We start from the raw sequence: 20,194 nt of genomic DNA on the forward strand, positions 1-20,194 counted from the left end.
TGGGTGTGGGGGAGAGAGATAGAGGAAGCAGAAGGGAGAAAGACAGAAAGAGAGAAAAACAGAAAAGACAGGAGAGAGAGAGAGGGAGGGAGAGGGAGGGAGAGAAAGAGAGAGAAAGAAGACACAGAGAGAGACAGGAAGAGACAGAGAGAAGACACAGATGGACAGACAGACAGTCAGAGGGAGCGGGGGACTGTGGGAGAGAAATGCTGCATATGCTATTACAAGTGTTTCAGCTGTTCCTGCTAAAAATTTTTCTTTATTACCAGGAAAACTGTTGAGGGGAGGGGAAGGTTAACCAGAAATACAGTGACATTTTTTTTAAAGTCTTAGATAAAAAAAAAATTAAGAGGAAGACAGTAGGGACAAGGGATACCACCAATTGAACATACTTGAGCCCAAGTGTTACTTGCCACAGGCTTACTAGTAAATTCAATTTGTAGCAGTCGGGAGTCCAGGAAATAACCAGCAGGGAATGTTAATGCCCTGGCTAGAAAGTCTAGGGAATTCACACAAGAACAGGAACAGTTAAAGGGAGATGGCTTTACCTCGGCCCAGGAAATGGAGAACGAGCCCTTGTGCCAAAAGCATCTGGCCAGTTCTCAAGGTGCAGCCCCACCCGCAGTCTGTGGTCAGCGCCGAGCCCTCAATCTGGGGAAACTCTTCTCTGTAGGTCAGCCAGATTCTAGAAATGAAATCTCTACGAAATTCTTCAACATTCCCAGAAATGACAACGTGGTCATTTTCTGCTGGCCATCGCGATCTGACAGGTGCCGTTTCATCTTCTTCTGTAAGAAAAAAGCATGAGGTTCATGCTCCACACAGGTGACCACCTGGTGATGGGGACCCCGTGGCCTAAGCACAGGACGCAGAACATCCAACGGGGCTCCTCCCCATCGCCAACATCGAGTAAGTGTAGAGTAGCTAAGATACCCTAACAAGTGCATCATCTGTCCTACCGAATGCACAAGACCTGTAAGGGTCCAGTGAGACATGAAACCAAAGTGCTTTTGTAAACTTGAAGTCATCATACAAGCACAAAACATGACTATGAATTTCACCATCAGCAGTGACTATCACTATTGATTTCATACATCGCCCACCCTAAGATGATGGGAAGCCATCTCAGTCATTGGTTCATGACACAGACCCCAGTGTGCCCTGATGAGTCTCCTGTAAATGAAACAGAGCAAGCCTCCAACAGCTCACACTGTGCTCATGTAACGAATGCTCTCAGGAAGACTTTAAAAATCCATCACGCCAGGCTCCCATGTGCCACGGTGATGCAAAGTCCTCACTCTTCTCTGATGTCTGTCAATCACCTGTGGCACTGGCATTAGTCCTGAAGAGTCAACTGAGCTGTTGGTGAGAATTATACCAGATTCCAGGGCAGACACAAGCACAAGGAGCACTCTGCCTTTGTCCAATAACCTACAGAGCACTGGCATGAAACAAGGGTAGGGAGACAGTGAGTCCTCCACAAGGGAGGATGGGAAACATCCTGGGTAAAATCTAAACACAAAGGATTTCCTGCTCCTTCTCCAAACAGTTCTACCTGCAGAGGACAAAAGGCTAATCGCCCTGAGTTTCTGTGACTCCCTCCTCCTCCGGCTCTCTGGATGCAGTCAAAGTGGCTTCCTTCCTGTTCCTGCGCCCACCACCAGGCTCTCCTCCCCCAACAACTGAAATGCTTTCTCTCCTCACTGCAACCCGTGGTCCACTGGCCACCCTCTTGCCCACTGTGAGGCCACCAGGTGCACACCCTTCCCCAGAAGCATGACCAGATCACATCTGCCACTACTACAGGAAGGGCTGAGTCCTTCTACTCCCCTAGGGCTCTGACTGCCATCCCCATGACTTTCCCTAGCAAAGGGCGCTTCTTGGTCACACTCTCCTCCTAGACAAACAGTCTCTCATCTCTGAGATTTTTGTGACTCAGTATCCTTCACTGTCTATGTTCCCTACTCAGCCCCCACAAGAATGTCATCCTGGGGGATAAGGACTGCCTTTGCCTTTGTATTTGGAGCCTCAGGGCTTGGCATATGTTTGCTAGGCCCATAGTAGGCTCCTTCTTCATCAATGCCTTTGCCTTTGTATTTGGAGCCTCAGGGCTTGGCATGTGTTTGCTAGGTCCATAGTAGGCTCCTTCTTCATCAATGCCTTTGCCTTTGTATTTGCAGCCTCAGGGCTTGGCACGTGTTTGCTAGGCCCCTAGCAGGCTCATCATCCAAGCCTCTGCTTTTGTCCCTCCACTGACTTCCACCTCTAGGAATCCCTCACTCCATTTCCAACTCAGGTCAAGTGCCGCCTCCCACAGGGTGGTTTCTCGGGGGCCCAGGCCCCAGTCATGAGGCCCTCCTTCCCATCCCAGCTTACATATAAGTGTATGCTGATTCATCTGTCTATGTGCTGCCTACTCCAGTTACACAGAGGCTTCTCGGTTTTCACCTGTGTACCCCCAGCACCTGGCACACAGGAAGAACATCATAAACCTGTTCATTTAAATTGTAGAATTCAACAAATACAAAGCCTCCTTGATGAAACTCACAGCAACATAAAAGACTGGTGAAGTTGCTGCGAAAACTAGCCAGATTAAAAATGCATATGGCTCAGATAATGACATACAGTTGGATGAAGGCCGATCTAATTAGTCCATCAGTAAGTATATCTTGGATAAGCGCTCCAGATGGAGAATAAACTGCATCCAGAATGGAGCAGGAGAAGGGCATCCAGCTTGACTTCACTTGGGCAATTCTCAAGTATTTCCAAAGACTCATTAACCCCAGCACTCTGCAGGTAACACTCAGTGCATGTGGATCCCAAAGGACTAGGGAAAGATGGACAGTGGGCGACAAGGCCAAATGCTGCAGAGAGGTCAACGTCAGAAGAAACCACATGAGTCACTGGCCAGGGTCATTTGGAGTTCCGGCTGAATGATAAGACTGGAAGCCAGACGCAAAGGTTCAAGAAGATAATTAGAGCCCATTTGCCGCAAGCTTCCTCTAGACCTTGCAGGCCCTTCACAATGCCCCACATACACACCCCTCTCCTCTACTGCAAGCCCTCACACTCAGGGGCGCCCTCAGACACTCTGTCTTCCCCATGAGACTGTAAGCTCCTTGAGGGCAGGCACGCTTTCTTTTCCTTATTTGTATCTCCAGCATTTAGCAAAGCACCTGGCACACAGTAGGTACTTAATTAATGTTCACGCACTACTGACTGCTAGTCTCCAGAAACACTCGCGGTACGCTGATGGATGCAAAGGAAATAAAACTCAGTTCCTGCTTCATAATCTTGTCATCCAAGTGGAGAGAAATGAGAACATGTTTGAAATGGAAGCAAACAGAAGAAGACAGCATATTATTAAGAACAAGTTGTTGTTGAGAGTGTAAATATTGAAGAAGAAGGGCCAAAACCAATCATGAAACTACAAAAACAATTTCAGATATGTAAATATTCACTATGTATTTCAAGAAAAAAATTTCGAAGCTGTTTACAAATTTTGGACTCTCACCTTCAGACTTGAAATGATAACATTTCCCCAGCAATAATACTGGTGAATTTCTGCTGAAATATGTCTTTGTTTTCAACACCCAGCCTAAAGAAAGAAAAAAAAGAATGCTTTGCATGAAAATTTGGTGAGTGAAAAATTACAAAAGCATTTTTCTCTGCCCAATTAATAATCTGACAATTATCACTGTATGTGTGAGAAGGAGGGAAAATATTTGAACACAAATCAAAACAAAGGCCTTTTATGCTCATTCTTTTTCACTAAAATCAAGTGTTCTAAAGAAAGCCACATTGTCTCAACAAAGGGGAAATGGCAGACAAATAAATGTGTCTTCTGTAGAAAGGGCCAGAGAACTCAAGCAAACTCTCGACTAAGCCACATTCCAATGAAGTATCTCAGGACACAGAGGGACTGAACAACCTGTCCAAGACAAACAGCCAGCCCAGTCTCCCCATCTGCAGCATGGTCTGCCCAGCCCCCACCCAGGGGTGCCCCACCAGACTAGACCCCACCGCGGCTGTGAGCATCACTGCCCCCATCCCCGCACTACCTCCCCACGACTCACCAGGGCCCGCTCCCCACCCTCTCCACTGGCCCCTCTTTGTTCCTGCTCCACAATGAAAAGTCTCCCGTCCCTCTGGGCATTGTCCCTCTTCTTCTTGCCTCCCCCTCCTCCCTCTAGGATCCTGCCATATTGGCCTGAGACCAGCCTCCTCCTCCTCACAGGCCTGCACAGACTGTCCCCCCTGTGCCTTGAATATCTTCCCTTTCCCCTTCTCCCTTGGCCTCAGAACCCCTGGCTTCCTCTGAAACCTCCCCGTTGGTGAGGCCTTGCCAGCCCCCTTGGTCTCTCCCCTGGCCCAGCTGTGGGCTCCTCTTCCTCTGTCTCTATGGTCTGTGTCCCTGTTAGAACATAAGCCGCCGGGGGCAGAGGCAGCTCCAGGATCCCTTTGTATCCCAGCACAGAGGAAGCACATCATAAACGCTCACCAACTGAGTGATCCCCTTCCCATCGGCTCACTCTCACTGCATCCCCAGTCCTGGCTGTGCCTTCGCTCCCACAGCCCCAACACACTGGGCCATTACTTCCTGCTCCTGAAAGTCTCCCCCCTCTGACGCTCTCTACAAAAATGCCCCCAGCTGAGCTCCCTCTGCTCCCCATCCCTGTCCTTCACCAAGCCTGTGCAACTCAAATAGCCCAGCCCCCCCAGCCCCTCAGTCTTCTCAATCCCACAAACAATGCCTCCTCTCCATCTTGGTGGCTGTGACATCCTAGAGCTCGCCATTACCCACAAGGACTCCATACCCTGATGAAAGTCTCTGATGTTCCTCTACCTGACCCCAACCTCCCCCTGTGCCTGATCCCTCCTCACCCTCACCACGACCCTGAAACCCTCCACCATCCACCACCTCCTGAATCCTCTCTCCCTTCCTGGATTTCACTTTCTTCCCTTTATAATCTCTGCCCTGTAACTACCCAAGGCAACTCCACACTCCTTTCTGCTTCCAGATCCCTAATGCCTTTGCCTATCACAGCTGAGCCCTTGCCAACACTGGCCCTTTATGACCACCACTCGCAACCTCCTCTGGTCCAGCTCATAAGCCACTAACCTGATCTGGAGGAAGTCACATAAGTGAGCTGACCAGGTACAGGACAAAGCTGGTATCTCCCCTCACCAGAGCGCTCCAGGCAGCAAGGCAACACTCTTACTTCTGTAAGCTGATCCCCTCAATCACACCCCACAGTCTCCAAACATTCTCTTCTCTCCTCCAGCCTCCCATCCATCTCCCTTCCCTCTGAGGACCCTGCCCCTTGCTGCTCTGAGAACACAAGTTCCTTCCCCCTTCTTTCCTTGAACAATCAACAAACATTTATTAAATGCCTACTATGTGCCAAGCACTCAAAACTCTCTGAAGTCATCCCCACACTTCTGTTTTCCCACCAGTCTCTGATAATGAAAAGACCCTTCTCACTCTGCCACTGTCCCCGAGGCCGCCCTCCCATCTCTGCCAGCAGACGGGCCACTCTTTAACCCTCTCCCCTTAGGCTTCCCTCCCTGTCTAGCACTGTGCTCAAGCCCCCTCAATTCTAACACAACCTTCCGCAGCCCTCACTGCCCCCTACAGACTATCATTCTCTCTTCCTTCTCTATTTGTCAGCCAAACTACTAGAAAAAAGCTGCCCACTCTCACTGTCTCCACTCCTTTCCTCCCCTTCCTCAGTATTTTATGACCTGCATCCCAAAATCGCCAGCAATCTCTTAACTGCCAGCCCTGATGGTCTTTCCTCAGTCTTCCCCTTGCAGCTGACCCCACTGACCACCCTCTCCCCCTGCAGACTCCTCTCTCCTCTCCAGGCTCTCATAACACTGCTCTGCCCCACTTCTCCTTATACCTGCCTGAAGGTATCTCCATCCCTTTAGCTGGTCATCATCCACCTCCTCAGACCTACTGTGCACATGCCCCCAGGCTGTGTCCAGGGCCCTTATCTCTTCCTGCTCTGTTCTCTGATCACCATCATCTCAATGCCATGACTCACAGGTCACACAACTAGAGCCAGCCTCCCCCTGGCACGCCCCACAGGCATCTCAAACTCAACATATCCCAAGCTAAGCTCCTCCACTCCCCCGATGCACTCCTCCTCCATGTTTCCCTGGGTCTGTCAAAGGCACCATCCTTCACCACTCCCAGGTTGGCAGTGCCATGCTGTCCATCAACTGCCAAGGCATGCTCTTTCTACCTCCACAATTTCCCTTCCATTTACTCACACAGTCACCTCCTTAGCTCAGCCACTATCACTCCTCCTTGGCCCACTCCAGCGGCCTCCTCGCTGGCCTCCCTGCCTCAAGCCTCTCCCCACTCGCCTCCAGCATCCCACATGGCTGCCCTCCCCCAAGGCGGTCCCTCCTTCACTGGGTCCTGACAGGGCCTGGCCTCGAGGCTCTTCTGCTTCCCCTGTGCCCACATACTAGACAAGTGTTGACTCTTCACATGACCTCACAACCTTTTCTTAAAGAACTGACTCACTGTGTGAAAGCCGCCATGCTCTCACAGGTCAGCATGGCCTGGTCCAGCAAACGGTGTGTACAGGGGATCAGAGGAACATCACTGTGATGCTCTGTCCCTGGGAGCTTACAGAATAGTGAACCTCCGAGGAAGCGCCCCAAGCAAAACATTTTTAATTTGAACTGGAACCTTGGCCAAACAATGCCAGCCAACATTTCCACAGCACTTTGAGGTTTCTAAAACACATTCTTTATCGGTCGCCTCATCTGGTTCTCACAACAACCCTGTGGGGCTGGTCTGCTCTGACCATCATTTTACAGAAAGGGAACCTGAGGAGGGGAGAGTTTATGTCTCACCCAGTCCATGAACGTCTAAGGAAAGAGCCAAGTGCAGTTTCTTCCTGACAGAGTCCAGCCCTTTACCCCCTCACTGATCTATGTAGAGAGATTACAAATGGCGTCACGGATCTCCTCTTGGTTTGAACAATTTCACTGTGACGATAATGGCACTTACTGTATTTCATGTTGTTCCATGCTGACATGAATTTAGTTTTCAGCTTGTCAACTTCATCTGTCCCTGTGGCCTCCATGTTCAACTAGAGAGAGAGCCAGCATTCTCCGGTGGAGCTTGGTTATCTTCCTTTACACAAACACAAGAGACCAGAAATGCTCGTGAACATATATCTCACATACACACACATACACATCTATGCATGCAAACACACACATACAAGCACAGTAGATGATGCCGACTGTCCTCATGATACTTAAATGGTAAACACAACAAGGAAAGGGGCTATCAAAAGCTTCAATTTATAGAAACAGAAAGCAATCATATGTTCTATGAATATTTAAGTAATGAAAACATTTAATTCCAAATACACAACAATAAAATTATCACATAAAGGCAAACAAAAAATCTCTCCCAATCGCTCTCGACTGTACCACAAACCTGGCGAGAGGTATATACCCCCCACTCAGGGGCTCACAAGCTACCCTCACTCTGGTTTTATTTGTATTTAGAGAAGCCTACTGGAATTCTCATAAAAAACAGGATGTTTTCAGAATGGAACCATTTACTTATATGAAATCACTGTTTTCATATGAATTTGAAACATTTTTTTAATGAGGCATTTCCTCCCATTCCCAACTCTCCATGGCTGAAACAGACGTGTACCACGGAGCAGATCTCACGGCAAACACACCACGAACTGTGGCTCAGAAACAGGACCTCCCAGAGCTTTCACAGGCAAGTCAGAGGCAAAGCTAAGAGTGAGGGATATATTGTGAAGGGGCATATAAATTAAATCTGAAAATACTTGCAGTTCTTTGCGATAATACATAGTTTACTTTCCATAGAAAGAATATTTCACAGAACATTAACCTTTCAAGTTGTAAACATCTCCTCAAAAGTATTGGTAAAATTATTTTTCTAGCAATCCGCATTCTATTTTACAATGTGCATTTTAAAATGCTACTAATTATGCTTTTTGTTTTGTCATAAAGTTCCTTCTTCTTGGCCTTAAAATAAGCCATCCATTGTGCAATGATGTTGTTCATTCAAGTCAGTTTACAAATGCCAACAGCAGCCTCGGCCTCTGCTCCCCCCCAACCCATATTTTCTAAGAAAGCTATTTTACTTAGTGATCAAAGAAAAAGGGAAAAAATACCAAAGACCTGATTCACAGAAATCATCCTGTAAAAACTCAATTATCTGCTTACATGACCTTACACGACCAGGATAATTTCATAATGATTCATACTACATAAACGTTAGAGGACAGTGATACATGAGAAGAATTACAGCATGTCTAGAGAACTTCTAGGTTTGCTAAACACTTTCCATATCAACTCGTTCCACAATAACTCTGTGAGGTAGGTGCTATCATTGTTTCCACTTTACAGATGGGGAAACTGAGGTAGGCTCACACAGCTAAATGAGTGTGACTTGAACTCAGTTCTTCCTGATGTCAGACTGGGCACTCCACCACCCAAAGGCCAGGAGACTGAGCCAGGACCTGTAACTTCACTGGCAGAGGGAACTCACAGGGAGAAAACCCATCTAGCAGGGCAGGGTAGTGGTTCCACAACTTCATCCCAGCACCTGGGAGGTGAAGCCCTCTCCCAGCTCTGTGGGCCAGAAGGTGTCAAAGGCACACAGGGACAGAGGATGCTCCCTTCCTTTATTCCACCACCTGGATGCCTTCTGAGAAAGCAGGCTGCTACATAATCCTACAGCTCAACAGTGAGCCTCTAAAGAGCTGCAGGGTTCAGATGGATAACTTGGGCACTGGAAATTTAGCCCAAACCTCAAACCATCATCTCTACAATACCTTTCACGGGCTTGATCCCAAAGATCATGCATAAATATGCTGTTTGGAATTTGTATGGGAAAACCCATTTTTCCAGACAAATAATGTTACCAGTTTTGGCTTGGGTCCCAGGCTAGCCCACAAAAGCTTATTTAAGTGATCAGCTAAAGCATGAGAAAGCCTAGAAAACAATACTCCTAGAATGCGAGCAAGTAAATCAAACAGGAAAACAATAAAACTTAAAGATAGTTTTTTCTTCCTTTCGTGAATGCTGACATGTGAGAAAAAAAACATGTTTAAGTAGAAGAAGATGAAAAGGTAGATGGAAACTTTGAGGAAGATTCTGCATGTGATTTCTGGTTGCTCTGAAGAATGATGGAGGATATCACTGATTCTTTGCCACATCGAATTTCGTTTTTAAAATGTTTTCTTCTATACCAAAATAGTACCACAGGTGCGTATCAGACATTCTGATCAAAGGAAGATGATGGCTAATAGAACGTGTATATGCCAGAAAACTGATGGCCTGTAGCACTTCAAGCCAAGCCTGAAATCTCCTTTAGATGAGGAAAATCAGGGACTGAAACTTAGAGTGAGGCAGGTCTCCCCACTGACCCCCAGACAGCACCAGCAGCTCGGGGCACTTGGGTTACTGCTGTCCAGAAGGAAGGAGTGGCAGCTAAGGCAGCTTCTGGGCAGGTGGGGTTGTGGGGAAGGAAGGAGGACAGAAAGGAGGCAGTGAACAAAATGGGCATTTATATAGAGAGGAAGTTCATACCTCGAGTGTTCATATATGGCACCATAGTGCACAAAGAGCACTGGACCTAGAGTCAGGAAGACTCATCTTCCCCGAGTTCAAATCCAGCCTCAGACACTTGCTAGCTGGGTGACCCTAGGCAACTCACTTCACCATGTTTGCCTCAGTTTCTCATCTGTAAAGTGAGCTGGAGGAGGAAATGGAAAATCTCTCCACTATCTCTGCCAAGAAAACCCCAAATGAAGTCACAAAGAGTCAGAAATGACTGAAAAAAAAGAATGAATGTATGTATATACATATATATAATAGTTAATAGATATATTTATACATATATGTGTGTATATATGCCCATACACACACATATATTTGTATATATGTTAATAGCTTACATAGCTTAGATACCAAATCCTTATAAAAGAAATTTGATACAAAGATTTTTTTTCCCATTTCACCACTGCCCTTCTCATTGTAGATTCATTCATTTTGTTTGTGCAGCTTTTCAGTTTCATGTAATCAAAGTTACCTACTTATCTTCTGTAATTGACTCTAAGCTTTCATTAAGGATATATCTCCCACCCACAGTTGTAGGATATGATCTGCTTCTTCACTAACTTTTTTAAAGTGTGTTTTTTAACATCAAGGTCACGTATTCATTTAGAATGTATCTTGAATATGGTGCTAGGTGTTGATCTAAATAACTGATCTAATTTCTCAGACTGCTTTGCAGTTTTCTTTTTTTTTTCTTTTTTATTTGGGTGAAGGCAAGGCAATTCAGGTTAAGTGACTTGCCCAAGGTCACATGGTTTGTAAGTGTTATGTGTCTGAGGCCAGAACAGTTTTAATCAAACAGAGAGTTCTTTCCCAAGTAATTTTTGTTTTGCACTTCACTGAACACTGGATTATTAAGTTCCAGTGTTTCTGATTCTTCCTGGTCCAGCGACCTACCTTTGTTTTTTAATCAACACCAAATGGTTTTGATGACTTTTGCTTTATACTATAGTTTAAGGTCTGAAAGTGCTGTTCCCTTTTCATACCTATGTCCTTTCATTATTTCCTTAATATTTCAGATCTCTTATTCTCCCAAAGGAATTTGTTATTATTTTATCAAGTCCAGTTAAGTATCCCTTTAAAAATTTGATTGAAGTAATATTAAAAGTTTAAATTAATTGTGGTAATATTTCCATCTTATTATATGGGCACGACCAAGCCATGAACATTGAATATTCTTCCAGTCATTTATTCTTTTTTTAGAAGCATTTTTTAATTGAATCTATAAAAGTATTTTGTGTGCTTTGGTGTAGTGATCTCAAATATTGTGTGCATTCTGTAGTTATTTGGAATGGGATTCCCCTTGCCATTACTGCCTCTTGGATGTTATTATATTCAAATGCTATTGGGGGAGGGGGTGTAACTCGCCCAGGGTCACACAACTAGTAAGTGTCTAAGGCCACATTTGAATTCAGGTCCTCCTGACTACAGGGCCCCTGTTTTATCCACTGTGCCACCTAGCTGCCCCATGCTGATGATTTCTAAGGGTTTATTTTTTAGCCTACAACTTGTTGAAGGTATTGTCTCAATTGGCATGTTTGTTGATTCCCTAGGATGTTCTCAGTTACCCATCATATAATCAGCAAACAAGGATAGTTTTATCTTCTCTTTACCTGTCTTTGCATCTTTAATTTCTTTCTCTTGTCTTATTGCTATCATTAGCATTTACAGAACTACATCAAGTCATAGTGGAGGGTATAGGCACCGTTGTGCTTTACATCTACATGGAATTTACTTGTATATGGAATCTATGTGGTACTAGAAAAGGTTCTAGTGTAACTTCCTTAAATATGATGCATGTTTTTGATTCTAAGTATTTTCTCTGGTTTTTTTAAAGGTCCCTCTATGCCTACGTTACATAGGGTTTTAATAACAAATGAGGATTGTATTTTGTTAAAGGTTTTTTCTGCATCTATTGACATAATCGTGTAGTTTTATATATTTTTTTCCTTTTTAATACAATTATGTTGATTGTTTTCCTAATGTTGAACTCTCCTTGGATCAGTGGTATAAATCCAAGTGGGCCACAATGAATGATTTCTAGAATGAAACACTTTAGTCGGTTTGACAGAATTTCGTTTAAATATTTTGAATCAATATTCATTCATGATACTGGTCTATAGTCCTGTGTTTTATTCTTCCTTGGTCTGGGTATTAGGGCTATCTTGGTCTCATAAGAGGAATCTAGTGGGATGCTTTCTTTCTCAATTTTTGAGAATAACTTGTATAGCACTGATACTAATTGCTCTTTAAAAGTTTATAGAATTCTACTATCAATCCATCAGGAAGAGTTTTGTCTCCTTACTCTGGTAGTCCTTTACAGCTAATTCTATTTCCTTTTCTGAGCTTGTATTACTTAAGACCTCTGTTTGGTTTTCTTAGCTTAAGTGTTTTGTATTGTAAGGTATTTCTCTAATTTGTGTTCCCAGTCTTGTTAGTATATAACTGTGCTAGAATAGGTTCTGATAATTTTATTTCTCCTTGTTGTGTTAATTCACCTTGTTTGCCATTTTATTGATCTGATTTTTTCCCTTTTAAAAAAAATCAGATTGGTTAAAGATTTATCAACTTCATGAGTTCTTTTCAAAGAATAAGTTTTTGGTTTTACTTCTTCCTATAATCTTTTTGGCTTCTAATTTATTATAATTTTATATATATTATAATGTGATAATAATTTAATATTAATTATTATTAAATTATTTCTAATTTTTAACATCTCCAGTTTGGTGCTTATTTTAAGTTATCCAGCTAATTAATCCTCTCTTTTTCTATTTTGTTAATACCTGTTTGTAGAGCTATGCTTTTTCCCCTGAGGACTGTTTTAGCTACAACCCCAAAATTCTATATGTTCTTTCATCATTATCATTTTCTTTAACATAATTATTGTTTCTAGAATTTGTTTTTTGATTCATTCATTATTAAGGATTTCCTTGTTAAGTTTCCATTTGGGTCTGTCTTTTGCTTATGTTCCCTGAGTCAATTACTGTTTTTAATTATTTTAGAGCCTGTAATGGACATGTTTAATAATTCTGCTTTTTAAATTTGCTTGCAGCATCTCTGTGCCCTAATGCATAACTTCTGCAAACGTTCCACATGGTACTAAGGTCTATTCTTTAACAGTTCCATTTTAGCTCTAATTTCTCCACCAACTTGTTCAATTCCACATTTTGCCCTTGGTCTCACTTTCTTTTAGCTTTATCCAGTACTGAGACAGGGACACTGAAACTTCCTACCACTACATTACATTACATTACATTCCTACCATTACATTACTCTGTGTCTTTTTGTTCAGTTAATTTTATCTTTATAAACTCAGATGCTAAGGCATTTGAAGCATATAAGTTTAATATTCATATTCATATTCATTTGTTGTTCATGGTTCCTTTCGGTAAAATGTAATTTCCTTGTTTATCCCTTTTAGTTGTGAATATTTGTTTTTGCTTTGTCTGACAGCATAATTGCAACTTTTGCTTTTTTTATTTATTTGATGCAGAACAAATTTTTCCCACTCCTTATTTTTATTTTGTATATCTTTGAGGGTTTTTTTATATTTTTTGTAAACAACAGAATAGAGGATCTTGTATTCTTATCCATTTTTTTTCATTTTGTTGGATTGTTAAGCCCATTCACATTTAAAGATGTGAGAGCAGAGTTTATATTTTTCTGCATTTGCCTCGATTACTGATTGGATGGTTATTTTTTCCAAATTAAGATTTTTCCTTTTTCCTCTGAAAACACAGTACTTTGTCTCTTTCATTAGTTTAGCTTAATCTACTTTAAGGCAAGCCTATTCCTATTGCCCCCTTCCCTTCACCCTCTAGTACCATTCACCTTTCCCTAGTTTTCTAGTTTTGCTTAGCTTATTAGTTCATATTTATTTCTTCTTTGTTTCTAATTATTTGATTCTTCCCCCTTTTTTCCCCCTTCCAGGTAGTGTATATCCCTTCCTCCCCTCCCTTTCAACTCATTGTGCTCATTAAGCTTTTTCTTAATTTTTCTGTGCCTTTTCCTTAAAAAGGATTCTTTCCCCTTCCATTCCACTCCATTCTCTTCATTATTTTCTTTCTATCCTAGTCACTGATTCATTGATTTATGGTCATTATACTTATTTATGCCTTTTTTAATCTCTTCATTCCCCACAGAATTAAAGTGTTTAAGGTACCAATTCTGAGTTACTCCCTCTTCTAAACAGTTCTATGACACTGTCCTATAGATTTTGCCCCCTGGGTCCTTCTTTCTGTTGTGCTTCATTCTTAGAAATACCAATTTCTGCAGGTGATAGAGATGAAAAGGAATTTTCCTGCATCCCATGATAATGCACTTCATTAGCAATCTTTGCCTTCCCCATCATCTTTTTTCCATTTGCCATTAAATTTCCTCTCTGGGTCCATGCCTACCCACTCCTGTAGAAGGCAGATTCTCCTCCTCCTGAGGCAGCCTCTGTGAGCATGAGATCCCTGAAGATTACACCCCCTTTCCCTCAGCAGAAGATCCTTCTCATGGGAGCATTCATCAGTGGTAGCCCCTCCTGTCACTGAATCAAGATGTCCCCTTTTCTTTCTTCCTCTTTCAATCTCTCCTTTGCCTCCTCACTCATTTTCCTGTAGGTTATTTTCTTCCTGAGAAACAGGAATTATTTTCCCTGCACTGTTAAAGCTTGGCTTAAGTTATACCACAACTTCCTCTCCCTCCCCTTCCTCCCCTCTCACAAAAACGTTGATTCACCAGTAGGCAAGGGTCTTAGTTGTTGATGGTTCAGGCCTATTTCTATACTATCACTTCTATTTGACTTGCTTTCAATCCCTGTCTCCTTGTATACTTTTATGAAGAACTCTCAATGGTCTCTCTCTTATTTGGTTGTTGTCCCTGGTTGCTGTATGAGGGACATCCAGACCCATTCCTCACCTAGCCCCCTCCTATCTTTCTAAATGTCTTATGCCTTATTCCCCAACATGTCCTCTTCAAACCAGTGACCCTGGCCTTCAGGATATTCCATGAACAAGACACTCCCACCTCTCAGATGTGGGCATCTTCTCTGGCTGTCCTCTGTGCCTGGAATGTTTTCCTCCTTCCACTCCAACTACTGCCCTCCTTGGCTTCCTTGAAGACCCAACTGAAATCCCATGTTCTACAGGAAGCCTCACCTAACCCTTCTTAACTCCAGTGCTTTCCCTCTTTTAACTATTTGTTTTTATCCTGTACATGGCCTGTTTTGTACATATTTCTTTGCTTGCTGTCTCCCTCATTAGATTATAAGCTCCTTAAGGGCAGACACTGTCTTTTGTCTATTTTTGTATCCCTAGTGCTTAACACAAAGCCTGGCACATAGCAGATTCTTAATAAATATCTATTAAATTAAAGTGAATTGTTTACCTCTCTTGTATTCCACTGTTTGGAAAAGCAAATAATTTATTTAGGTTTTATTTTCTTTCTAGGAACACTTCAAATGCCTCTTTTTATTTCATGTTCATCTTTGTTCATTAATGGTGAATGATTATTCCAAATCCTCCCACAGTCCTCTTGGGTACAGAAGAGTCTTGTGTTATGCAAGTTTTCTTTCATATATATATATATATATATATATATATATATATATATATACATATATATATATATATATTTGAGGGAATTTCTCCAGACCACTTGCAGGATTCGCTGTCTATTAGAACTGTTCAATTTAACCACTTTTTGTCTTAGAGTTTGCAATGTAGAGGTTTGTTTTATTCTGGAGGCAATCTGTGGGTTCTTTTGATTGGCACATTATATCCCATGTTGTGATGTTCAGATTTTTGACCTGATGTGTCCTGGGAGACTTACAGTCCTCAAGTGTCTGTCTCTATGTATCCTGTCTTCGAGATCAATATGTTTTGCTAGTATAGAGATCATGTTTTATCTTAACATTGTTTTTTTTGCCTCTGTTCTTCTTTTTTCCTTCACTTCCATGTATTTTAATTGCCAGTTGATTTTTCTCTTTTTTGTTTCTTTAGGGAAATTTGCAAAGGACTGTGGGTTCAAGTTATTCTATTCTGCCAAGTATTTCTGATATACAGGTCATAAATCCTGGTCTTACAATTCTTATTTATCCTTTAAACCATTCAGGAACACCCCAATGTTGTTCCATGCTCTCTTGGGAACCCACAGGATCCTCTGCCTCCTGAGTTGTTATACTGCAATATTTATTCAGAAATGTCTGGACTCTCTTAGCTGATCTGGAGGCCCTATTCCTTTCTGTTAATAGCATTTCCCCTAATGGTTTATCTACTTATGCTCAAGGTCTTTAAATGAATTTTCTATCTCCTGAAATCTCTGTAAGCTCCTTGAGGACAGGGACTGTCTTTTACCTCTTTTTGTTTCCCTAGCATTTACCTGGGGGTGAGGGGGTTCGAGGACAGCAAGGGGGAGAGGAAGAGGATAGAACTGAGTTCTGTGGCAAACCCACTTGTGCAGACCTGCTGGACTGTGGTGACAGATGAGGGGTTAGGGCAGAGGTGTATTAGGAATTAGAGATTAACCTTCTCTGTTAGTTTTCTAGACTGTTCCTCATTAGTGTTTTTGGTGACCCAGACCATGGAGGTAGCTGAAATTGTTTTATCTCTTGTGTATAATTCCTACTTCTGAGCTCTGAGGGGTCATGAGGATCAAAGAAAATGTCTATCCCTACACTTTGTTGGTAATGTGACTAGCCATCAATCCAAAACGAATTCCTTTAGTTATGTTATGTACAGTTATTTGGCTATGCTAAGTAAGAGAAACACAATGGTTTATACTGCAAACTTTATGTAATTCTATCATATTCCACCTAAAAAGCCAAGCTAAGAAAACATAGCAGTTATTCTGATAACTGATAATTCAGTATGAACCAGGTCTCTTGCAATAGAATTCTAACTCCAACTCATTTCTAACAAGACTGAGTGAAACTTCCTACTTTATTTCCCTAGCAGAAAAGAAATTAACTCTTCTGAAAATCCTAATGCTGAGAGTCAATGACTTAGAATTTGACAGGTACCCTCTCAACACTATGTATGGGCATATCTTTAAGTCAACAAAAACAGAAAATTGCAATAGTTTTAAAAAGGGATTACTTAAGAACACCAAATTATAACTATATACAAATCGTTACTCTAAAATTGTTAAGAAAAATATCTTATGACAAAATTGCATTCAAAAATTTCTGACCAAGCTGTGGAAAAAGAAAAATTGCTGAGACAAAGGGGCTCCTTCCCTCTTTTTAAGAACAAAAAATGGTATTCTCATAACATTTAAAGATATGTGGTTCAATGGTGCAGTCATGTGGAAAACTCAAGTTCCCCAGTCAAGTTTCCCTGTAATGCTCTGGTCAAACAAAGTAACTTGGAATAGTTGATGATTCACCATTTTTGTTTCATTTTAGAAGAGATGTGGTAGAATCTGGAAGGAGTTATTGCTGTAGCCCACACACTTAACCTCTTATTGCATTTCCTTTACCTTTATTTGGAGGTGAAGTGAAGAAAAGTCCCTCAAGACTTCTTCTATTAAAAGCAGCTGAGCTGAATACAGCACGTACAAAAGAAACCACAATCATCTACATAGCAAGCATGATGGTCTAATTGCAAAATTCCAAACTCATGCTAAGTCCAGAGAACTTTCCAAAAGTCTACCCCTTCTTTAACTTGTTTTGCTTACAAGTCACAAAGTAGAGTGATGATCTGATCATTATCTACTCAATTTCAATCTCTTAGCATCTAAATTATCTGGTTTGACTCGATGCACTGACCAAACTGATATCCTAACTGCCAAAACTTTAGTCCACTTTGTGCAGTGTAGACAGAAAATAACATCAAAAGAGTGTAAGGTGTATTGTTCACGATTTCCAAATTACTTCTTAGGAAGCATTCACTGTACCAGCACGCTTCATAATTTTAGTGACACTCCTGTCTTAAAATAATAAGATCAAGGATATCTTTGGTAAAGCATGTTTCAAAAAAAATCTTATCAACTAAAATAGCAACATCACTTTTTCTCCTCCTTGCTCACATTTACATTCTGACAATTTCATTTTTAAGCAGAAGATAATGCAGTTAGAGCTGAGCAAACTGGACTCTCTTCTGCCTCAACAATGACAGAGAAGACTGATTGCTGATTCCTCAGACCTTATCTTTAGTGAACTGGGAAGCAGAATCAACTAGGAAGAGGAGTCAGAAATTCCAGTTGGAAAATCTGAAATGTAAATCATTGCTTGAGCCCAAGATGCCATTTTTACAGAATCAGTTTTCTAATAATAACCACCCATTAAGAAAGTCAATAAAGTAGGAACTGATCATTGTAAAGGGTATTCAAGGCAAAGTCCTTGATGAGCAGGTGAGGGAAATCAGCTTTTTTTTTCTTCTGGCAATAGGAGATGGGATGTTTTATCCATGTAGGATTTAATGCCAAGTCAAAGCCAGACCTTTAGGACCTGGGTCTAGGCCCTCCTTATCACAGCCCCTGGAGCTGAAGGCAGAGGGCCCTAATTCCACCCAACAGTTCTCAGTCACTGAGCACAAGCAACAAGAGACACAGCAGAATTCTGGGACTCGCTACTACTTTAAGCGCACTCCCCAAACAGTATTCTGGGGCAAGGTGAAATATAGATATTGATCTAGAATTTCTGATGTGCTTTTAGCTACACGCTCAAATAAAACACATGGTGAATTCTGCCACAGAGTTTTATATCCACTGGAAGCCTTTCTGCATGCTTGCATTTTTAGTAACAAATGTCAATTCCTCTCCTGACCTTGAAGGCCTTCAGCCCTGTGGTTGATTGTTTCCAGAAATACCAATTACCTTCTTTTTCGACTCTGTCTCAAGCTACGTTCTTCCACAACTGTCCCTTATCTACTAAACTGGTATCTAAAAGTTTTCAGTCTGGAACCCTTTCTGACTACCTTGCAAACCCTAGATGACAACCCACTCCGAGAAAAATCTAACACCAAACAAGGGGCACCATGGGAGTGCTAACAGGGAATTTCCATTCTAGTAAAAAAGTAAAGATCACTATCATTTTTTTTCTCACCTACAGTAAATGAGCAATTAGCAAACTAAAGCTGGGTTTGGGTATGAGGGGGAAACTGAGCTTCCTGTCATGAAGCTGATGGCTGGAATCTCCAATAAAAACAGACAAGACAAACAAATGGGAAAAACTCTCTAAGAAAAGGGAAATAGAGAACAAAAGAAAACTTATAAGAAAGCAAAGATGGACAGCACTCAACACAACGCATAGCATTTATTATGTAGGCTTTCTGAAATGGAAATTTATTGCTATATATTTGAATCCTCCCATGTTCTGCTGTGCATGACATGCTTTTCTTCTCTTACTCTGCATTTAAGTTTCAATATTTAAATTTCTAATAATTAAAAAAGAAAATAAATGCTGGTTAGAAATCCCAAAGGACAAAGGTTATGTGAGTAGAACACCACCTCTGACAGGTTCTAAGGGATGGAAGGGGTGACATGCCAGAAGAATGAAGGTCCTGTCTCTTTGACCTTCCTGTTCTTGGTGCCTAGTACAGAGCAATCTCTTAAACACTTGGTAAACTGAACTGAAGGTTTTGAGTATGGAACCAAAGACAGGCAGTGTCTCCTGTCCAAGGAACAGCCTTGCTAAATTTCATCACCAAGAAATTTGGCCCCAAGTGCTGTGAAGGCCACAGATGCTCTGAAAGAGTCAAAAAGTTAAAAAGGGTCTTGACTCTGTGTGTCCACTGTGACAGGGACAAAACAGGAGGAGGCCCTGGGAGCCACAAGATTTTTAGAGAGCCTTCAAAGAGTCATTTAAATTTTGGAACTCTTAGCATGGACATTTCCCAACAACAAACAAGGTCACACATTCATTACCCAAGGAACTGAGGCCTGTCCACACAAGCAGGAAGATATAATGGGAACGCAGCAAACGGAAGAGGCCAGAAAGACCCAGATCCAGATCCGTACCCTGCCCAGCACTTAATGGCTACAAGACTCTGGGCAAACCACCACACCTAGAGCCACAACTTCCTCATCTGAAAAACAGAGACGCTAAAACTGTACCTGGAAGTGCTGCTTTACACAAGACAGAAGAGCCACCAAACCATAGGCCTGCCTGAGGAGAACAGCTACAGAACTCTCGTGAGCATGGTCAGCATGTCCAAGCAGAGCACCCTGGATGGAAACATCAGGGAAACCGTGGCTGCTGCAGGGGATTCCCACACGTTTACAATCCGTGACCAACAAAGGCACAGTCAGAGACACCCCCCCCCCGAGCTGGTTCACTCCTGGCTTTTTTATCCATCAACGTGCCCCCAACTTCATAAAAGCTGCCCAGCCTTCAAGCCTGATCTAAGCTGGCAAATAGGTGAGTGCCGGCTTCAACGTGGGTGTAAAAAGTAAAAAAAGTGCTCAGTCACAGTGTCAGAGAACGCACACCACACACAGAGGCGGGACACAAGCAACTGCTGTCAAGGGTCAAGTTCTTCTAATGCTCCTCTGTCCAAATGCCGCACTACACTAACTGCATCCAACACCACAAAGTTTCTTCGGCAAAATTCACAGCAGTATAAGAGTCTTCCAG

The 20,194-nt window shown here is 42.3% G+C and overlaps 2 protein-coding genes across 12 annotated transcripts in view; one reads left to right on the forward strand and one right to left on the reverse strand.

Moving 5' to 3' along the window:
- Positions 1 to 20,194, forward strand: part of LOC138164907 (dedicator of cytokinesis protein 7-like) — a 324,437-nt gene that overhangs the window by 68,677 nt on the left and 235,566 nt on the right. The gene's annotated exons all lie outside the window — the stretch shown is intronic.
- LOC138164905 (cysteine protease ATG4C) overlaps positions 1 to 20,194 on the reverse strand; it is a 78,891-nt gene that overhangs the window by 50,796 nt on the left and 7,901 nt on the right. For 5 of the 6 annotated variants that reach the window (XR_011169220.1, XM_069092856.1, XM_069092859.1 and 2 more), the window contains exons 2-4: positions 7,031 to 7,156; positions 3,515 to 3,598; positions 549 to 788 (exon numbers count right to left, since the gene is read on the reverse strand). Coding sequence is in view for 5 of the 6 variants with exons in the window: in XM_069092856.1 (XP_068948957.1) it covers positions 549 to 788; positions 3,515 to 3,598; positions 7,031 to 7,106 (400 nt within the window). In the remaining variant the exon portion in view is untranslated. The remainder of the gene's footprint in view (positions 1 to 548; positions 789 to 3,514; positions 3,599 to 7,030; positions 7,157 to 20,194) is intronic. The other variant, XM_069092858.1, reaches the window with a different exon arrangement.

The sequence above is a fragment of the Petaurus breviceps genome, unplaced genomic scaffold (genome assembly GCF_028583685.1).
Source record: "Petaurus breviceps papuanus isolate PSGF00001 unplaced genomic scaffold, PetGlider_PUasm1.0 207, whole genome shotgun sequence".
Lineage (NCBI taxonomy): Eukaryota > Metazoa > Chordata > Mammalia > Diprotodontia > Petauridae > Petaurus > Petaurus breviceps.